At 35.9% G+C, this 22,490-nt stretch overlaps 1 protein-coding gene across 5 annotated transcripts in view; it reads right to left on the bottom strand.

The window, feature by feature from the left end:
* MAP4K3 (mitogen-activated protein kinase kinase kinase kinase 3) overlaps positions 1–22,490 on the bottom strand; it is a 131,984-nt gene that overhangs the window by 49,744 nt on the left and 59,750 nt on the right. For all 5 annotated transcript variants that reach the window (XM_054567546.1, XM_054567510.1, XM_054567518.1 and 2 more), the window contains exons 5-13: positions 20,555–20,610; positions 19,870–19,917; positions 15,899–15,941; positions 13,957–14,029; positions 10,025–10,156; positions 9,804–9,866; positions 9,640–9,721; positions 9,428–9,538; positions 6,449–6,527 (exon numbers count right to left, since the gene is read on the bottom strand). In XM_054567546.1, coding sequence (XP_054423521.1) covers positions 6,449–6,527; positions 9,428–9,538; positions 9,640–9,721; positions 9,804–9,866; positions 10,025–10,156; positions 13,957–14,029; positions 15,899–15,941; positions 19,870–19,917; positions 20,555–20,610 — 687 coding nt within the window. The remainder of the gene's footprint in view (positions 1–6,448; positions 6,528–9,427; positions 9,539–9,639; positions 9,722–9,803; positions 9,867–10,024; positions 10,157–13,956; positions 14,030–15,898; positions 15,942–19,869; positions 19,918–20,554; positions 20,611–22,490) is intronic.

Genomic DNA, 22,490 nt, shown 5'->3' with positions numbered 1-22,490 from the left:
TGTTTATTGTTTCAAGCAGCTAAATTTTAGGGTAATTTGCTATACAATAATAAATCACTAATGTACTACTGTAGCTAAAGTATAAAGTAGCTAGAGCAGGCATAAAATAACCATATTACATTCATTATTTTCCTTGCTGTTCTAATATACTGAAGTTTCACTATCTTTATCTTAATTCCTATATCTCATTACCTTTACCTGATTTTATAACCTGTGTACAACATTCAAGAGCACTGAGATAAAAGCAAAGACACAGATATAGAACATTATAGCTCAAGTAGTAAGAGCTTCAGCCAAAACTGCAATTCTCAATCAGGGTGGGCAAATGAGTGAAATTTCAAGTATAATCACTTTTACAATTGCTTTGATTTTAGCTTACTGTATGATTAATGGTGAATGTTAATACCAATTAAAGGAGACCATGAGGTTAAAACATTTAGTAATATTAGGCACAAGTAAAGAAGGCTGAGAAACACAGTCCTGTAAGATCTCCATTTGTGGTGACCGTGTGTACACTCTACAGCTGTTATGGACTAGGTATCAATTTTTGGCCTTTAAAGATAAGCAGGCTCTTCAATAATGGGTTCCTCATACCTGTTCACATATGATCACACATCAAAGATTACAAAATAACTTTTAGTAAGGTACAAGTAATGTATACATCACCTCGATAGAGGTCTACTGAACAGTTCTCATCTACACTTTTCATCAAAGGGCCAAATTAAATCTTGAATAAAGTTACATGAAGACAGTTTGTGCATCCATCTGCCTTGTGTTATGGTCACATGTGAACATGCCTATTTTCCTTACCAGGTTGTATGATCACTGGATACAGGGATGCAGGGATGTTGTCTCAGAATAACTTCTATAACAAGGGCAGAACCGTAACTGTAGCAGGTATTTAATACTCCTGTACTCTGTGGGAATGCATTCCCAGAAAGGGGGGCCTGTATAGCAAAGTCCCCATGGAAAGTCATTTTCATGTCTCACACTGGTATCACTTTTTGTTCTTTTCAAATTCCCTAAAGTTATTACAAGCTTCTGCCACAGGATCTTCCAACTATTGTTTAAATAACTGTTGGTCAATCACCTCAGGCTGCAGTGATGTTTATGATGCTCTAAATAACATCAAAAGCTCCTACTTATCTGTAATTACATATTGGTCTTGATCTCTGTTTCCCCTACCATCACCTTGAATGTATGTCAAACCACACACCATAAATGTATCTTTTAATACCCAGGTGAAAACTCCTCTTCAGTGTCTTTGAGACAGATCATGATCATTTGCTGACCATTAGCCGTTATGGGTCAAAATTGATCCTACCAAGGCAGAAAAGAGCCCCAGAATTATTTCTTCTTAAAGCAAGTCTTTGCTTGCCACATTTAAATGAAAGGTAGAGGGGACTTCCTAAGAAGGAAAAAGTAACACCTTTGCAAATGAGTCAGTGCTTATATGTATACTGCCTAAACAGCATTTAGTTTAATAAAGAGAAAACCTTGGTTGCAAGGAGAGACACCATGCAATTATAAACATGAAACATGTTCAAGAGAAACAAATATTAAAATGAATTATTTTTCCAAAGCCTACCTTTGTAAAAAAAAAAAAAGTCAATAGCATTATTGAATATTGTATATATCATCTCACCTAAAATCATAAAACATTCTAAGAAAACTGATATTAGAACATTGCATAAGATTTAAAATTCTCATCTATCAAACCCACAATGCTACCTCAATAACCCACAATAGGATTTTAATCCTAATGCTACCTCCACATACTAGAGGGACAGGACAACTTTCTTACTGGCAGACAGGGGAGAAGGGAAAATGTCCATCATATACCCCTACTCCCACCAAAAGAAGGACAATACCAGAATTGCAGAAAAATTCGGGTACACGTATCTAGTTTCAAAGAACAAATACAAGCCTATGCAGTTAGGAGGTGAGAAATCACTGATATAAATTGGTAAAGAATGATCCAGAAGTAACTGCCCTTTGCAAAAAGGGCCTGAAAATACAATTTTAAAAATAGAATCAGATAACACGATAGAAAGTACTTTTAGATTTCCAACAGTACTCAATACAAAGTTTTCTAAATCAACTGCAAAGATACCTCCAATCACTTTTTGTATTATTAAAGAAATGACAGAGAGATCCTGTAATTACTTTTTATATATTAAAAAATAATGGGAAGTACTCATGTACTAAGGGTATCATTTTCAGAAAAAATACTCTTGGGGGGAGATTAGCAAATTTAAATCATGTAGCTTCAGGGAACTTTAGGGTAATTTTATAACAAACTAAGCACTGGCAAACAGAGCACCAAATCCCAGGCCTGGGCTTTTTGCAAAATGCACTGTGCTTTCTTTCAAGAGTTTCCTCCTTTTAATGCTCAAAACTTTGTCCAAGAACTTAATATACAAGTGCATGGTCCAGCCAAAATTTCAAAACAAGGTTTAAAAAAAATCCAGTGTTAAGGCCACACAAGTGTGCTGACATGGTTTCTGAAATGGAGCACTATTTGTGAAAAACCACTGGGCTGGAAGTTGAAAGATCTAGGACTTGCTGTTAACTTAGTGTATGACTCCATCCCACAGGCAAGTTCATTCATCTCTGCATTTCTTTTTTGTTTTTTGTTAAATGGTAATAGTGTTTGCCCCTACCTACCTCACTTCAGCTTTTAAGATAAAGAGATGAATTCATCTTAAAGTATAAAATGTATTATTATTACTAACCTAGCTAGAAACTGGGACTATTTTCTTTATTTTTTAAGTATATTTTATTGATTATGCTATTACAGTTGTCCCATTTTTCCCCCCTTTTCCCCCCTCTGGCTGGTACCCCCCTTCCCTCCAGCAATACTCCCACTTAGTTCACATCCATGGCTCCTGCATATAAGTTCTTTGGCTTCACCATTTCCTATACTTTTCTTAACATTCCCCTGTCTATTTCGTACCTACCAATTATGCTTCTTAATTCCTGCATCTTTCCCATTTTCCTCCTTCCTCCTTTCCTGCTGATAAGCCTCCAGCTGATCTCTATACCTATGATTTTGTTCCTGTTCTGCTTGTTTGCCTTTGTTTTTAAGCTTCAGTTGTTGATAGTTGTTTGTTGTCATTTTAATGTTCAGTTTTAATCTTCTTTTTCTTAAATAAATCCCTTTAACATTTCATATAATAGGGGCTTGGTGATGATGAACTACTTTAGCTTTACCTTGTCTGGGAAGCACTTTACCTGCTCTTTGACTCTAAATGATAGCTTTGCTGGACAGAGTATTCTTGGTTGTAGGTCTTTGCTCTTCATCACTTTGAATACTTCTTGCCAATCCCTTCTACCCTGGAAAGTTTCTTTTGAAAAATCAGCTGGAAGTCTTATGGGAACTCCTATGTAGTTAACTGTGCTTTTCTCTTGCTGCTCTTAAGATTCTCTCTTTATCTTTAACCTTCAGTATTTTAATTATGAGATGTTTTGGTGTGGTCCTCTTTGGGTTCAACTTGTTTGGAACTCTGTGCTTCCTGGACTTCTATGTCTATTTCCTTCGCCAAATTAGGGAAGTTTTCTTTCATTATTTTTTCAAGTAAGTTTTCAATTCCTTTTCTTCTTCTGGCATCCCTATGATTTGGATGTTGGCATGTTTGGTGATGTCTCAGAGTCTTCGTATTCTCTCCTCATTTTTTTGATTTCTTGTTTCTTCATTCTGTTCTGGTTGACTATTTATTTCTTCCTTATGTTGATTTGAACCTTGGCTTCCTTCTCTTCACTGTTGGTTCCCCGTGGATTTTTCTTTATTTCACTTAGTGTATCCTTCATTTCTTACCTTATGCTTTTGCCATACTCAATGAGATCTCTAAGCATACTTATCACCAGTATTTTAAGCTCTGCATCTGATAGGTTGGCTATCTCTGTTTCACTTAGTTCTTTGACTGGGGTTTTGCTCTGTTCTTTCATTTGAGCCATACTTCTTTGTCTCCTCAATCTGGCAGCCTTCCAGTGTTTCTTTCTGTGTATTAGGCAAAGTCGCTCTGACTCCCTGTCTTGGCACACCTGTTCATATTGTATGGGGTGGAGCCTTAGATAAGGGCCAGGGTGGGGCAGCCCACTTCAGCACTTTGTGGCTTTGTATGTGGGTGATGGGTCAGAGAGGGGGCAATGCCACTGCTTGACTGCTGGAGCTTTTTTGGCACTCAGCCCACCTCCAGTCACTTATGAGAATGGCACCCCTCTAGCTGTTGCCCTGATGGTGATTCCCAGAGTGAGCAGATTTGTGTATATTCTAAGACCCTGTGGACCTTTTAAATGGACTCTCCTGAGAGATCCATTGTTTCTTCTGCCTCCCCGATCCCCATTAGATTTTACAGCCAGGAGTTAGGAGACTTTATTTTCCCAGTGCTGGAACCCTGGGCTTCGCAGTCTGGCCTGGGGCTTGCTCCCCTGGTATCCCTAACATGGGACTGCCCATTCTGCTGGCCGCCGGCCACTGCTGCCTAGTTGCCATTGCCACACCATGTCCCCTCGGCCCTGGCTTCCCATTCCCGCTCCTCCTGCCCATATGGATGATTATATCTTCTTTAAATCCTTGATTGTTAGACTTCCATACAGTTTGATTTTCTGGCAGTTCTGGGTGTTTTTTGTTTTGAGGTTAGCTGTAATCCTTCTTATGGTTGTGCAAGGAGGGGAAGTGTGTCTGCCTATGTCTCCATCTTGACCAGCAGTCGGGAATGTTTTCTTAAACATAGTTATCTTAAGTTACTATCTTACCTAAGTTCCCTAATGTCATTTTGGATTTCAGTTCCCTAAGGACAAATCTTTAGCTCACAGAGAAGTGTTATCATAAGCCTGATTGCACTAAATTAGCATTTTAAGTCATAGGGAGTTAATGCTTCCAAGACAAAAAGTTAAGGCACTATTATTCCAGAGATTTCTGTTGGCAGTTTATCATTAATCAATTGATGGCACTGGATCCCATGTGAATCAATGGTCTGTCTTGCTGAGTCCCTAACTTGGTTGTCCATAAGAATTACGTGGAGAGTTATTTTAAAGAGTAGAATTCTGGGTTGACCCAAGACCTACTGAATCAGGATCTGTGGAAAAGTGGGGCTTGAGAATCCATTTTTAAAGTTTCTAAGGGTATTCAGATATTAAGCCCGTTTGCAGACCTCTAGCTCTCCTTAATACTCAAAGACTGGCCCTTGCACCATGAGCATCTACATAATCTGGGAGCTTGTTACAAGTAAAGAACCTCAGGTCCCATTTCAAAAACTGCATTTTAACAGGCTCTCTTGGTGACATGCACACATAAAAGTTTAAGAAGCACTGCCATAATTTCTTCTCTACTGCCCACTCTAGGAATTTTGTTCCTCTTCCCAAACAATAACGTAATATACACCCCTTCTACCACCAAAAGTTCCTCAGGAACAAGGAAAATAAGATTCTTACTGCCTTAATTAAACTCTACCTTTAAAAGGGTTTAGTAAAAAAACTACTTGGAAGAAAATAAAGCAAAAATGCTGTAACAAAACTACAACTTGAAATCTTTGTCTTCCAACTATCTAAATGCTCAAGCCAGAAAAATTCATATTTATCCATGAATCCTTTCTTTCTCTTAAGACCTACAGTCAATCATTCAAAAAACTATCTTCAAAATATATCAACAATTTGCCCACTACTCACATTTCACCTCTAACACCCTGGTGTACACCATCACATTCTCTAGTTAGGGCTATTGCAGTAGCCTCCTAACCAGGTTTTTATTTCCAGCCTTGCCCCATGTAAATACTCTCAATAAAATGGGGAGAGGGATTGTTTTAAAATATGAATCATATTATGTCAAACCTAGCTTAAAGTTTTCAAATGTCTCCCCATTTCTTTCAGAGAATAATCTGAGATCCTTCCACTAACTATATACCCCCACACCTGACTCCTCTTCCACTTCTCCCACCGTTCTGACCTCATTTCCTCTTTCCCTCTCTGCTCCCTCCATTCCAGCCCCACAGCTTCTTTACTGTTCCTAGAACATTCCGAGCATAGTGTTTCCTTAGGGACTTTGCCATGACTGTTCCCTCTGCCTGAAATTCTTTTTTCCTAGATATCCACACAGCAACCTCCCTTTCATTCTCTAAGTCTTGGCTCAAATGGTACATTCTTAGTGAGATCTTTTTCTATAAACTTATTTATAATTGAATCTCTCTATCCCTAAATTAACATTTCTGATCTTTTATTTTGCTCTATTTTTTGTAAGTAGCATTTATCTTCCATCATTCCATATAGTTTATTTATACAGTTGAATATAGGGCTTTTTTATCTGCTTTGATACTCCTGTACCTCATTTACTAAAACAGTGACAAAGGACATATAACAGGTACTCAATAAATATTCCTTAAACAAACAAAAGAAAAAGAAATCTTATTTGTCAATGTTAAATTATAAACTGTGTATAGTACATACTTACAGTTTATCTCTGAGCGTGTTTTTTCTTCTCTCACGTTTCTACTCGTTGAGTGAATTCTATGTGGCACGGCAACAAGAGGCTGGGAAAGAACAAAATCAATGACGTGGCATTAGATAATCAAATCACAGTCTGGTCCACAAAATTACTCAAATATGAAATAAATCATTTTATACAAATGGGAATGAAATACAACTTTGCCAATATTTTTATAAAAGGCAACCATAAACTGGAACTAACTCCTCAGTCCTCAAACTAGGAGCTTCTCAAGATTAGGGATATATTTTATCCACAGCAGGTTCTCTTAGTTAAATATAAATTAATATTCAAAATTTAATATTTCAATAATTCAATAGCTGTTCAAAAGCTGCAGCTAGCTTTCCCAGTTGCAGAGAATAACTGTAATTAAAAAAATCTGCCTCAACTTATTTCAAAAAGGATGAGATAAATGAAGTGAAATGATGCTAAATGTGTTAATGATTTATGGTCATTTTACTTAGTGAACACAATTTTCTCCCTTTATGTTTTTTCTTGTAAGAGCAGACCTCTATTTTCTTTCCTTTTACTTTAAAAATCTTTCTATGTTTATTGCCACTTTCAGAGCATTCTGGGGGATAAGTCGAATGGGGATGAGGTCTCCTTACTGTTAATTCACATCACTTCTCTCAAAGTCTGTCTGTGCACAGACAGCGAAGTGTGTACTTGTGCTGCCTCCTTGTCCCGGCTCCTTGTCCCACTGATTATAGACTTGTGACATTTTTATAAAAATCGATAACTCAATGTGGGAATTAGCAAACACAGATAAAATTGATGCAAAGAAGTAAAAGGCGATAATCCTGGATAATGTTAGAAGTGAAATTTGAATCAAATATAAATGGAGTTATGGAAGAAAAGAGCTGAGAGTGAGAATGTTCATGTGGTCATTGTTCAACACGCTGTAGACACACAGCTAGAGGAATTTAGTAAACTAAGCTCAGGTGAATTTATTGACATGAATGAAGAAAAGTATTGTAGTTGTGATAAAAAGGATGAAGATACCTCAAAAGTGGCACCAGCAAAAAACTTCATATTGCAGGGATAATGACATATTTCATGAATTGAAAATACAAAAGATAAAGCGTTGAAAGTCTATTCAAACTTAGAAAGGAGTGCGACATGCACCAAGGCACAGAAAAGACTCTCTGTGTCATCGAGTTACATGAAAAAGGCCAGCACTTGTGCAATTTACTCAGTAAGTAGACTACTTGATAATTAAACAATCTACAGAAGTCTTCTTTTAACAAGGAAACAGTGTACTAAATAAATAGGAGTTTTATTATTATTTTTCATTTCCTTATACATTTAAAACTGACATAACGTTTTTAATGTTTTGACTTTTTTTTAAGGTCAAAAAATAATTATAATTTCTCCCACTGATTATTAAGATTGCCTTGCAGGATTTGAGCTTATATGTCATTATAGTTCTGTACTACCATGTAAACTGAAGACTACCTATATATTGAATTACAAAAGAGTTTACAAAACTTAAGTTCTTTAAAAAAAAAAAAGATTTTATTTATTTTTAGAGAGAGAAGGAAAGAAGAGAGGGGAAGAAACATCAATGTGTGGTTGCCTATTGCATGCCCCCTACTGGGGACCTGGCCCGTAACCCAGGCATGTGCCCTGACTGGGAAGCTAACTGGAGACCCTTTGGTTCATAGGCTGGCACTCAATCCACTGAGCCATACCAGCCAGGGCTAAAACCCAAGTTTTTAAAAAACAAAATCAAGCAAAACAAAAACCAACTTCCTCCTTATTATAAGTTCAATAGTAAGTTATATTTTTAAAGTTTTATGTTTCCAAACTCCTTTCCAGACCTTTAACAAAAGTACAGATAGCTTATTTAATCACAGCTATATAAAGAGAGGAAGCTAGAGCAATGGTCGGTAGAAAGGTTCTCTCTGATTTAAGATAATCCACAACAATTTTTCTGATCACTGAGTGCTACCATTCTTATAGCATCATCAATAAAATTTACACCATTTTTAAGTACCTTCCATAAAGTTAGTCCAGTTAAGGCTATCTACTTGAGTTGTAGACCCAATAAACAGAATTCTGCCATGTCACAAATAGTAAATTTATCTTTGGTGCCACTATTATTAGCTGAGTTAGGAAATGTTGAATACGCCAACAGAAGTGAGGCTTCCATTAATCTCAATGCTTCCAAAGCATTATAGTACTTTTATTCAACAATTACACTGGTTAATTTTTAAACATTTCCATAGTGGACAATTAGGGTTTTAGTCATCAAAAAAATCCTATACTTCTTCTTAACCACTAATAATTCATGAGGCCATATAAGGATTCTTTTTGAGAAGAAAACTGAATAGAAATTTTAAGTATATCCTAACATCTTGTTTATGTGCTTCCCATTTGTAATCTCTTTTACAGTGGACGATTTATTTAGCAACTTCATCTACAATGACTTTAATATAACTACAGTAACTTCAACAAGTAGATTAGATAATTTTGCCTTTGCCATTTTCAGACAATAGCCATCTACTGCCAATAAGAATAATCTAGCACATGACTTCCCAAGGAGAGACTAAGTCAGAGTTGGTTGTTCTCTCAATAGTTTTTCTCTTTTTTATCCTCACCCATGGATATTTTTTTTCATTGCTTTTAGAGAGACAAGAAGGGAGAAATAAAACATCAATGTGAGAGAGAAACATCGATCGGCCGCCTTTCTGTATACACCTTGACTGGGGATCAAACCTGCAACCTGCGTATGTGCCCCAACCAGGAATTGAACTCATGATCTTTCAGTCCATGGGACGATGCTCCAACCAACCGGACCACACCGGCCAGGGACCCTCAACGGCTTTTTTACTTAAACCAGCTTTACTGAAACCAGATTCGGAATTTAAAAAAAAATGACTTTGAAATGTACACACATACATACATTATGTGTTATATACACTTGTTAGTAAAAAGAGTTCCTACCTCAGGATCATCATCGTCAAAATCATGGTAAGTGGAATGATCAGGATTATTCACTTTATCCAAGAGTTCAATTGCCAAAGACCGTGTCAAAGGTTGTGTGACAAATGGGTGCTGTGAAAATAAAATAATAAAGTATGAAACACTTATTAGAAATCTGATCGAATGACATTTTATCTTTTGAAAAAAGACACAGTTCCGGGCAAAAGTAATACCTGCAATAACTTTTCAGCTGTAGGTCTTTTCTTTGGATTTTTCGTAAGTGCCATTTTCACAAAATGATGAAAACTATTTGACCTAAGAAATTTAAAAATTAGACTTTTAATTTTCAATGATTTCCCCCCTCATGACTATAAAAATAAGTAACAAAGATACTCACCACTTCATTTTATCCTTTAGTTTAGGAGGCTGAAAATTGCTTTTTGTCATTAGAAATAAGGCTCTGAAAAAAATCAACAACAAATCATTACACAGCATTTTAAGACTTCATATTAATATATAATGTAAATTCTATTACTCTTATTCTAAAATAAGATAAAGCAAGATAACACGTATTATCTGTCATGAAATTTCCTTAATGAAAACACAGAACACACTGACCTCATCGGGTGTAAGTCAAACATCGGAGGCTGGAGCTCAGCAAGTTCAATGGCGGTGATCCCCACGGCCCAGAGATCGCAGAGCTGGTTGTAGCCCCCCTTCCTCTCAACAGCTGCGACTTCTGGAGCCATCCTAAAGGAAATATTCCAGAAAAGAAAACCTGCTGTTTATTGTATTTTCCTCCATATTCCCACAAGATGCACATGGAACTATCACTAAGTTGCAATCTACTTAGGAGCTGCTCTCTGAAAAACAAGTATGTAGTACTTAAAAGGCCCATTTCTCCTAAGATCTCATCATTTTATTAGAACCTCCATCCCAAGCCCCTTGTTACTTGGTGACTTGTTACTTTGTTATACTACTTACTATAAAGGTTTGTAAAAATTTGTAATTGTAATAGAACATATCCCAAATTTTTCCATACCCCAATCTCTCTTCCTCTGCATAGCAAAATTCTAGAGAAATAACATCTTGTAATAAATATTCTATACTTTTTAGTTCTACCTCCTTATATCGATAAGCTACAATCTGGCCTTTGACTGTTTTCATTTGACCAAAACTATTTATTGGGACACCAATAATCTTCACTTAGTACTTATCTCATGTTTACCATAAGCTTAATTGGCATTTTTTCAGTTTTATTATAATGGTGAAGTTATAAAAGTGTCTGGTTTTTAAAAATCTTTATTGTATTTTTTTCCATTATCATTTAGGCCCCTAATACTCACCCCCCAACAATCACCACACCGTTGTCCATGTCCACGAGTCCTTTTTCCTTTTCACGCAATTCCTCCACCTCCTCCCCTCCCCCCTTCACTAGCTGTGAACAAACTGAACTAAAACAAGGCAAAAGGTGTCTGGTTTTTAAAAATATTTATTTACTCATAGAAAAGTTGCCCAAATTTAGGATTATTTTTTCTTTTAACTTTCTTATAGTCTTATTCTAATTATGCCTGTATGAATTTGTATTTGACTGATTTAAATAATTCATTTTCAAATACTGAAAGTTTCAAATACTAAAACACAGAAAATAATTGAGATAAACAACTCTTACATATCAAAAGAGAGATTTAAATAAGTAGCCTTACTTATGTACATTTGTCTTCCTGGTACAATTTCAGGAAAGCCAAGTAAGTCAGTGAAGTTACAAAAAAAAAAAAATGCTAATTTTCAAATGCTTGGTCTTAAAATCTTGTTATTCTTAAAGTAGCTCTATAAATATACAAGTTATTATATGAAAATGAACATTAGAATATGTCAGTTATTACTTTATTGATGGCTATATAACAGCTGGCTAGTTCTTAGCCCCTAAGAATCCCAGAAAGGCTCACAAACATTGTGTTATAAACATAAAAGTAAGCTTGAGGTTGGGGCTGAAAATGTGTACTAGGAAGTATCATCTCTAAATAATAAACAATCCTCCAGACTCCTCCTCTTGTCATTTAGGACTCTGCAATTGCTCCTTCCCCATTCCAATGGATAAAGACCAAGAGGAACTGAGAGAGGGGCTTCAGACTGAAAATTACTAGAAACAAAGAAAATCAGGGGTTGGGGAGAGGAGAAATCTGTGTCTAGAACAATGAGTTCCTCATCTTCCTTCACTTGTTCAGTTCTCAGTAAACACCAGGCTTAAACACTACCTCCAATGCAGACAGTGCTACGAATCAGTATTTAGTGCCTTGCTCTTCAATGAGAACCAGAAGATAAATGCTACAAGTCATCTGAGGGAAGGCTCCTTCATGAAAGCATTAGACTGAAAAGTTGAGAAAATCTCATAGAAAGTAGAACAAAATGTATTTTTAAAAAGTGTTAGAAAATTTAAGGAAGGTAATGGATTAATCCAAGTGGCCCAAGATATAACCAATGTTATCTAGAGGGAGCAGAATAAAGTATAGCAAAGAAATTATCGAAATAACGTAAGAACATTTCCCAGAACTGAAAGACATGAATCTCTTGAAAGATACAAATGCCAAGTACAACACAAAAAAATAAAAATGACAAAAAAACAAAAACATTCTGAGGTACATCAGCATGGAATATCAAACCACTAGAAATGATTCTAAGGGGGAGGGGTTACATTAAAAGATCACACTTCCATCAGCATCAGAGAAACGAAGACTCTTAATACTTCAAAAATTGCAATCCAGAATTCTATATTCACCCAAATTATGAGTCAAGTGTGGGACTAGACATGTCAAGTCTCAAAAATGATACTCAAATTTCTCAGGAAGTACCAGAACATGAAAGAAGACGACTTGGATTCCAGGAAATGAATTCCCAAGCTGAAGATGAAAAATTCCCAGGGAGAAGCTATGCAAAAAGACCTAGAAAATAAATGATTCAGATTGGAATAGGAGGGAAGATGACTCCAGAAAGGATAATTATATGAAAAAAAAATAAAGCAAAAAAAAACCCCCAAAAATAATTTGATAGACTTTATGATGTGGAAAATTGCAGAGGCATGTTATAGAACTTCATAATGTGAAAAGGCTTAGAACTCTTAGCTAGGGATTAAAAACTAAGCAAATTAAAAATAAATAAATTGTTCAATCTAGAATAAACATTTCAAGGTAGCAAATGTAATAATAGTATAACAAGTGACTCAGCAAGTACACTGCAACGACAAGAAGATTGGAAGGTGAATGAAGAGAGCTAAAATCTTCACATATCGTAATACAGTCTATAAACAATAACAGATATGCCACAGATGGCAGAAGATACAATTGGATTAGTTTTTTAAAAAAAATTTTTAAATTCTCACCTGAGGATATGTTTATTGACTGCGTGTGTGCACGCGTGCGCTCGCACAAGAGATGAGAGAGAGAGAGAGAGAGAGAGAGAGAGAGAGAGAGAGAGAGAGAGAGAAACATTGATGTGAGAGACAAATATCAATTGGCTGCCTCCTGCATGTGCCCAATCAAGGACCGAACCCACAACAGATACGTGTATAATCAGGGATTGTATGTGCCCAATCAGAGATTGAACCTGCAACCTTCAGGTGTACAAGATGCCACTCCAAACAAATAAGCCAACTGACCAGGACCTAGGTAAGTTTTCATAAAAGCCCTTTAGCACTACTGAACCTTTAAAACATATACCCACATTTGATAAAAAGACAAATCAATAAAAAAATGGTATATATAATCTCCTAAATATGAACCAAGTCACCCAGATTAGGGTCATCCCGCTGCTGATGAGGCCGACTAGGAGGGCATCAGCGGAATGTTGGTGCTTAAACTGAAGGACTAGTGTGAACAAAAAAAGCTCTACATCTGTCCACCACTATATTCACAATGAATATAATAGCATATCTAGCACACAGTAAGTGATCAAAAACATTTATTGAGTAAATTAATGAATAATTTTTATAGAATGGTTAAAGAATACTTAGCAGACAAATACAGTTTAGAAAGATCTGTGAAGGCAACTAACAGCATTCAAGATTAATGAGGGAGTTACAGGACACACTGTGGAAGATTCCAAATGCCAAGAAATATGTATTTGATCTTGTGTGCAAGCAAGATATGTCAAAAAGTCTTGAGCAAAGGGGTACTGTAAATAATGGAATGCTGAAAGATTAGCCAAAATATGACCTAGAAATGGGGATGAAGAAAGATATATAAAAACATCTGTACAAATCCAGGACACGAATAGTTGTAAGGGCTGGGTTTTTCCAGCAGAGCTGGAAAAGGGTTCCCTAAAGATGTGTTAATCTTCAATGGCTTTTCCATTTAATGAAAATTAACATGGTAGGATATTTTTTGACTGTATTCCAGCCACAAGTATAAACATGCCTTAATTACTTAACCTGCTGATAGCCTTCTTAATGTTTTCATGCTAAAGTTTTCTATTATTCAGCCTATTTTTTGAAAATGCTATATGCAATAATGAAAGAACACAGAAAGTTAAATTATCAATTAAAATACAATTACCAATATGGTGTACCAATGAAAGACTTCCGTTTGGCAATTGTAGCTGTTATCTGTGCAGATACTCCAAAATCAGCTATTAAAAAAATGAGAAACATTTAGAAAACTGAGAAAAAATAATACTTAAGACAACATGAGAAGAGGCTTTAATTATTATTTTCATTAAACTATCTTTAATTATTATTTTCATTAAATTAATTTTACAAAATAAGAGATATTCTCAAACATCACATTAAAATTTTAACTTGAATGGACTAGCATTAAAATATCACAAAGTAGTCAGCATTTAGCCAAACAGATTCCCATGTATCCCCATATGAATCAAATGACAACCAAAGTCAAGATCAAATACTTTTGATGAGAAAGACACAGCTGAGAGAATCTAGTAATTGCCAGACTTGATAATATAATTTCAAATTCCCAGTACCTAAAATTCAAGGACTATCACTGGAAGGGGCCTAAAGTGGTAATATATTCCTATTCATTTCCTGTCACACCCATGAGAACTGACATCAAATAAACCAGTAAATCTATTAGTGACTCTATCTAACTTGAAAGATATCCAAACAAAACATTCTCAAAAATCTTACCTTAGCAATACATTCTAATACCAATTCCAATAACTCAGGAAATTTATTTTTATGTGGGATTTGTTGTTATTCTTTAGGTATGTTAAATTCCAACATTTTCTACTTTTCTAATGATTCCTAAATCCTTATCAACAAAGATACATTGTATATAGGATGTCTCTGAGTAAGGCACCCAGTGTTAACACAAAATATTAAACTGCTGATAGGAACTGTATACTAAGTCATAAACAGATAACTCCCTTCCTCATATTTAGAGGTGGCTTAAGAAAATTTTATTATGTTAATTAAATACATACTTTTAAAACTAATTAGTCCTATTGTAGGATACAGTTTCATTCATTTTATAACAAATATTTTTTGGATTTTTATTTCTTATATTAATATATAGTTCAAAATAACGATTTCATATTTGCCATTAAATACTTTATTTAGTACCTAACAGACATGACTTTGTTTACAATAAGTTTTTGTACATGTTTCCTGTCTTAAAATTTTAAATTATTAAGGTTTTGAATTCTATTTTAATCATAACTTGACAACCAAAAGTTACAAAATAAAAGTTAAGGCATCTATGAACACACAATAGAGTGTACAGATGATGTATTATAGAACTGTATGCCTGGAACCTATACAATTTTATTAGCCAATGTCATCCTAATAAATTAAAAAAGACAAAGTTAAAGCATCTAAATTACACTCCTTTTCTAAAAAAATATTTTATTTATTTATTTATTTTTAGAGACGGGGGGAGGGAGGGAGGGTAGAGGGAGAGAAACATTGGTGTGAGAGAGAAACTCGATCAGTTGCCTCTCATACATGTCCTGACCTGGGACCGAACCCACAACCCAGGCATGTGTTCTGACTGAGAATCGAATGAGCAACCTTTCCCTTTGTGGGACGATGCCCAACCAACTGAGCCACACCAGGGCTAAATTACTTTCTTATATAAGTAACACTGTATTTTATTTTAAAAAGCTAATGTAAAGAATGCAGAATTTTTGGCATCGTTGACTTTGTAACTGCTGTTTGTTTACCTTGTTTTTTGGTTATGAGGCAATTCTGCACAGATTTCTCACTAGAAATCACAATTCTGGGCTGAGAGGTGAAAGAATTTCCAAAGGTTACTATTTCACTAAATCTTCACAATAAATCTGTCATACATGAAGGGCAGATTCAATCCCCATTTAAGAAATAGGAAACAGATACAAAGGTATTACGTATGCCTCACAATGAGACTTTCACTTAAACATATATAGATGCAGCTAGGAGAGGGGAAACCTAGTCCTACAGAGGAAAATATAAACTTACAACTTTTGGAATAAATTTGTGTTAGTGACACAACTTTATTTACTTACCCAATTTCACATGACCATTATCCGTTAACAGAATGTTAGCTCCCTTCAAAGTGAGAACATTCAGTTAAAGTCGGAAACATTTTATCAGACAGCACATATAATAAATGTACATATTTAAAATAATCACAACCTTAGCCCTGGAAATACTTAAAATTTAAAGTATTCCCAATTAAAATGTTAAACCATTATATTCACAGGAAAACTTAGTGTTCGAATTTTAAGCAATTTGACTATGCTTATAAAATGTTCTGCCTTGCAAAAGCTGCTATTAACACAATATAAATGTTATTATGAAAGTGTTATATTAGTTTTCATCTAAATGTTATTTTCTTACTGATCAAACATTGTCACTACACTAAAATGTTACCTTATACCGGCATTTTCAATTCCTTGTATTATATTTTAAACTTGATTGCTATATCCTGTTAAAAAATAAAAACAAATCTCTAACTCATCAGTTGAACCAGTGCTAGTGTATTAAACTACCCTTGCTGCTTAGTATGTGAGACTGTCTATCTGTAATATGCCTGTATGGAGTTTAGGACCATTCAGGACATAAACAATGAGCCCACAGAATTAGCCCACAGGCCCACAGAATTAAAATGTCACTTGTCTATGTGACTGTGAGATAACAGAAAATATATACTGGTCTCTGCCTCCAGTTTCTGGAACAAAGCTCCTGAACTGCTTGTAATTTCCTAAGTGATAAGAGCTCTAGGAGCATCTTTTGTTCTACTATTAGGTCTTTAACCCTAGCTCATGACACAGCACTCTTGAGACCTTTGTAGTGCTTGGCTGACAGGTGTGCCTTCTGTTCTAGGTGAGCTCCGAGTGGCTCCTGGAATGAGGTCACCAGAAGACCAAGCCATAATTAGAAGCTTGGAATTTTCAGCCTCACTCCCATTTCCCAAAAAAGGGAGAAGTACTAAAAATGGAGTCCACGATTGATCGTACCTAGGGGAGGAAGCCTCCATAAAATCCCAATAGCGCAGGGTTTGGAGAGCATCCGAATTGGTGAACACGTGGAGGTGCTGAGAGAGTGGCGTGCCCTGGAGAGGGCACGGGTGGGTCTGAACCTCTTCCCACACACCTGCCCTATGCATCTCCTCCACTTGGATGTTCATCTGTATCCTTTATCATATTCTTTAATAAACTGGTAAACATTAAATATTCCCCTAAATTCTGTGAGCTGCTTTAGCAAATTGATAGAACCCAAGGAAGGGTCTTTAAAACCTCCAATCTATAGCTGGTTGGTCAGAAGCACAGATAGCCTGAACTTGAAGCTGGTGCCTAAAGTGTGCTTGGTGGGAGGTGGGGGCGGGGTGGGGCGTGGCACAGGGGCATGAAAGGGGAAGTGTCTCATGGGACTGAGCCCTTTAGTCTGTGGGATCTGATGCTATCTCTAGGTAGAGAGAGTCAGAACTGAGTTAATTGTAGAACATCCAGCTGTTGTCACAGAAAATTGCTTGTTGTGGGGAAAAACCACACATTTGGTGACCGAAGTGCATAAATGAAGTGTTCTGTGTGAGTAGTTAAGGAGACTCACAGGAGAGCCACAGAAGGGAAGAACTGGGTTTTTCCCATAGAGAGGAAAAAAACTGAGTTTTTTCCATTACTGACCTGGTAGCATTTTATCTACTTTTGCTTTTTGAACCCAAGCTCAAAAACAATGATAACTAACTTTATTTTCAATAAGCTCAAAACTTTTGAAGGAGATAGAAATACTATTTCCCAAAGGTGCTATAGGCTTTTTATTTATTTTTGCCTTTTCTGCAACTTTTAAATGGGCAAGCAAAGGTAAGCAGCCTCTTTAGCCCAGGGCGCCATCAATCATGTAATTATAATCTTAGGGGAAAAATACTAAGAAACCCCTTCCTGTCCCACACAAAGGGGGAAATAATAGCAGACTGCACCCCCTGATACTACTGTAACTCTATGGAATAAAGGGAGAAATGAGAAAAAACAGAGAAGGAACTAAAGCTGGGATTTTAACTTGATCTAGACCCTAGCTATATGGACTTATGCCAAAGTCTTCGGTTTGATCTTTCTTCAGCTCCATATTAATTTTCCTAAATCACAGCTTATATTACGTCACCTGCACTTACGGCCTTCAATACACCCCTTCCTTCCATCCATTCATTCCTTTCTCCCTGAGAGACCTGTAGCATCCAGGTGTTATTTTAAGCTCTGGTGTTAATAGTAATAAATAAATTCTGGCTCCCAAGTACAAAAGAAAGAAAATCTAAAAAATGCACGCGCACGCATGCGCGCGAATGAATGAACAAATGATTCCAAGCCAAGTAGAGGTAAGTACTCTGAAGATAAATAAAGCATGATGGAAAGGCTTCTCTAGGGCAGTGATATCTGAGCCGAGATCTGGGAAAGGTAAGGGTGCAGAACCATGTCAAAATATGAGAGAACATTCCAACGGCAGGAAACAGCAAATACAAAGCCCTGGAGCCAGGATAAGCTCAACATATTCCAAGAACAGCAAATTTAGTGTGGTTGGAACAGAATGAAAAAAATGGAAGGGAGTGTGAGATGAGGTTAGAGAGAAAGCAGGGGCCAGATCACGCATAATCGTGTAGGCCTTTCTAAACCACTTGGATTTTATATTGAATATGATGGGTGGTTTACCGGAGAGTGGCAAGATCTGACATTAGAAGATTACTCTGTTTGCAAGGTGAAGTGACTACAGAACCAGGAGCAGGGAGACTAGTTAGAAGGCTATTACCAAAGTCCAAGTAAGATATAACATACTGGTGGCTCAAAGAAGGATAGAAATAGTGACAGCGGTCAGAAACTACCCAAATGGGCCTGAACTCTGAAGCCTGGCACCTGAGTCCTTGCATAATGAAGCACCGAACAACCCAGCCAACCCCAGCTGCTACTGTTCTCTAGTACAGCCTCTTCTCTCAGTAATGTGGTGTAGCTTGTATACTTTCTAAATTGACCTTTCACTTTCTGACATATGTCCCTTTGCTCACTTGTTCCCTCTCCTTAAAAACACTCCAAACCTCCATTCTGACAAAAATCTGCTGGTCCTTCCAGATCCCTTAAGTGCCCATGACAAAGGACTTTCTTTGACTTACTCAAATTCTTATGATCTCCTCTCCCTTTGAATGCCAAAGCTCCTTGTTTACGTCTCTCAAGTGGTTTATGAAAAACTGAGTAGAGGTTCTCAACAGATGATCTGAGAGTCCATCAAGAGTTCTCACAAAATTTGAAAAAGGCATGTGTGTAAGGGCATTTTCTGAGGAGAGGGTCCATGGCTTTCATCAGAGATGCAAAAGACAACACAAAATCAAAAAACAGAAAAGGTTAAGAACCCTTATGCTAGAGAAACATCAGAAAACAAAAGAGGAAGAAAAGAAGTAGGAGAAAAGATGAACAAGAAAGAGGAGACAAGTAAGTGAAAGGAGAAAAATATCTGCCTTGGGGAGCCAGTGGCATCTTTGGAAATAACCTCTGAGTCCTGCCACAGCACCCGGTTTCCCACAGTGCTAACCGCAGCACGTCCAGGGTACCTGTGCTGCCCTGCCAGTCAAATGAAAGACCATCGGAAATTATTAAAGTTTAATTTATCCACCTGGAACATCATTAATGATAGCTCCCTGATACTCGCAAAGTTTACTCTAATTTTCAAAGCATGAACCTTCCTTTACACTAACAATGAAAGCTATAAACCTAAGTTGCATTTTACAAATAAGCAACTACAAATAAGTTAAAATGGGTTATTAAACCACTAACCCACAATTGTATCCTTCAACCAGGTGAATTTTATAGTATGTGAATTGTATATCAATAAAGTTACTATAAAAAAGTAATAAAGCCGTTAAAATATCACTCAATATTACTACTGGACCATATTTCAGATTAACGAATTCATCCAACAGAACAATCAAGACAATTACGGTCAACAGTTTGATTAGAGAGAGGCCCAATAGGTTAAACGTATGATGTGTATGTACCTTTATATCTCTGTGCATTTTTCCTTTACTGTGAAGATAATACAGTCCCTGGAGTTTAAAAAAACAAAACAAAACAAACAAATAAAAAACCAGAATAATTAATAAGATTTTACTACAGAGCTCACTTTAGGATTTAAAATGACCAACTTAGTAGTATTCTGTATTTTTGTATTTTCTCATTACAGAAAGTCTAATGGAAATCATTAATTTACTTTACTGATTTATCCTAATAAACAAAAGAATCAAGAAAATGAAAATGCAAAGCTCAGTTGGAGCTACTAATTTTCCAAAGACAGATAATTTTCACTAAACTCTGTAAGTAGTTTGAAATAACTTAAAAAGTATATGTGCAATTATACATATACAAGTATCAGAATGAGTTTTAATTACTGTAAGAGTCCTCAATTTGCAAGCCTTTCTTTGGTATTAAGAGGAATATAAAAACATAAAGTAACAAATCCATAGCACTTGAATTTTAGGAGTTCATATTATCACGCTGGGTCTGTCAAGTACTTTTGTGCAGATGTAATTTGGGTTTATTACACAAACAATTAAAAAAGATAATATTATTTAAGAGTTTACCAAACTAGAATATTTAATCCTTACGTTAATTAACAGGTAATACACAATAATTCAACATTCACTTTAATAAAGTCTGTTACTTTTTAATTAGCACTGAATTTACCTGTAGTGTTTCTCTGCTAACATATGCAATCTGCAGTTCTGACAGAGGTCCCGTAACTGTAAGAGAAGAAAATTAATAAAATTAGGCAAAGCATGTTCTTCGAGAGTGACAACTTCTGTTAAGTTCCACTAAGCAACAGGTTTAACTGTTTAATAAACAATTCCAAAATGTAAGCTTCATGAGGGCAGGATTTAAAAAAATCTGATTGGCTAACTGTTGTATCCCCAGTGTTCAGAACACTGCCTGGCATGGAAAAGTTGTGTGATTACTGTTTAAAGAATGAAAAAAAAGCCTAAAATAGTCTCTGAAATTAATTATATAATTATACCTCACTAATCAATATTATTTTTTAAATGTTAAAAGAAAGCATGACCAAGAGGTTTAGCTAGTTTTTATTACAGCTTTTTAAAAACTGATGTTACATGTATTATGGCTCATTAAAAATTAATATTTTTCCTTAAAATTATTAGTTTTATAGCTATAAAATTAATATATGTTCACTTTCAAAAATTCCAATCAATAAAGTTTGGAAAGTAAAGGTCTCTTCTCTATTCAAACTATTACCCAATAATAAGCGTTATCAATAGTTTGGGCTATAGATTACCAATTTTATGCAGAGACATTTTATATAAAGTATGTATGCATCACACACAAAAACATAAATGGAATCACATTACACCTACAGTTCTGAAACCTGTCCTTTCATTTATCATGGACACCTTCCTACATTAATAAATATAGCTTAATCATATCATAATATCTGAAAAATATAAGCTCTGTCCAGAAAGTATCCAGCCGTGTGCTATGCAAGAGATCCATGATTCTCCCAGCATCTCTTTCACTGTTCAAAATACTCTGTAAAATCCTTTGTTGGAATCACCATCAGCCACCCTGTTGTATTTTCCTGAATCTCACTGACAGTCTAAAATTTCTCCGCTTTCAAAGGTGATTTTAGTTTTGGGAAAAGCCTGAAGTCACAAGGCACCAAATCTGGGCTGTAGTGGGGCTGAGTCACCTGGGTGATTTGATGTTTTTGCCAAAATACTCTGCACGAGACATACTGCATGAGTGGGAGCGTTGCTGTGATGAGGCTGCCAATCACCAGTTACTCAAAGCTGCGGCTCTCTAAATCATCAAAACCGTTTTTGTAGAATGTTCAAGCTTAACACAAATTTAATGCAGACTTGTTGCTTTACTTGTTCAGTTATTTTCAATGTGATGGCCACACAGTACACATGCTTACTCAAGGGAGTCTACTGCCCCCACTGACTAGTACAGCGAAGTCTTCATTGTTCACACATGCACATTTCAGTCCACTCTCCTTGGCTGCCAGGTTATATCAATGTCATGCAAACCGTTCTCGTTATATTACCAATGGCTGGGGCTTTTTCCTGGACAGACATTGTTTTCTCTGTGTGCCTGTATCCACTATGGAAAATACTTAAATAGTTTTCTCTTTTTCACTATTACATCACTTTACAAGAATACATTCATTGGGAGAAACTATGCTAAACATCAAATTTCAATGATGAAATCTTTTAGCTAGATAGTGACCTTATAACAAGATACAGTAAAATGAAGTGAAACGGAATCAATATTCCTATCCAAATAGCCTTTTAACATCTTTGTTACAATCAGTCCCTAAAATTACGTAAGAGGCCCCAAACTAGATACATGAATTCAAATTCTGTATTAAAAAAATTAGAAAAATTTTCCAGAATATTTTCTCAGAAAATTGACATCATAAATTAAGATATAATTTTATTTTACATTAATCAAAAAGCACACCTCCAGACAAGAATAAAGCTACTCTGTAGTTTGTTGCAGTAACCCATTAACAGAACTCAAACAGAAGAGGGGAAAAAAAGACAGTAAAAATTATTTTACTTTAAAAGTCTCTTCTACTACTCCAGTGAAATCCCAATGAAAAATGTTG

Source organism: Pteronotus mesoamericanus, unplaced genomic scaffold (assembly GCF_021234165.1).
Source record: "Pteronotus mesoamericanus isolate MK-2021 breed Mesoamerican mustached bat unplaced genomic scaffold, CSHL_Meso_final contig_101, whole genome shotgun sequence".
In the NCBI taxonomy this organism is placed as follows: domain Eukaryota; kingdom Metazoa; phylum Chordata; class Mammalia; order Chiroptera; family Mormoopidae; genus Pteronotus; species Pteronotus mesoamericanus.
The sequence above is the reverse complement of the archived record's forward strand: the minus strand, read 5'-3'. Positions and strand labels throughout refer to the sequence as shown.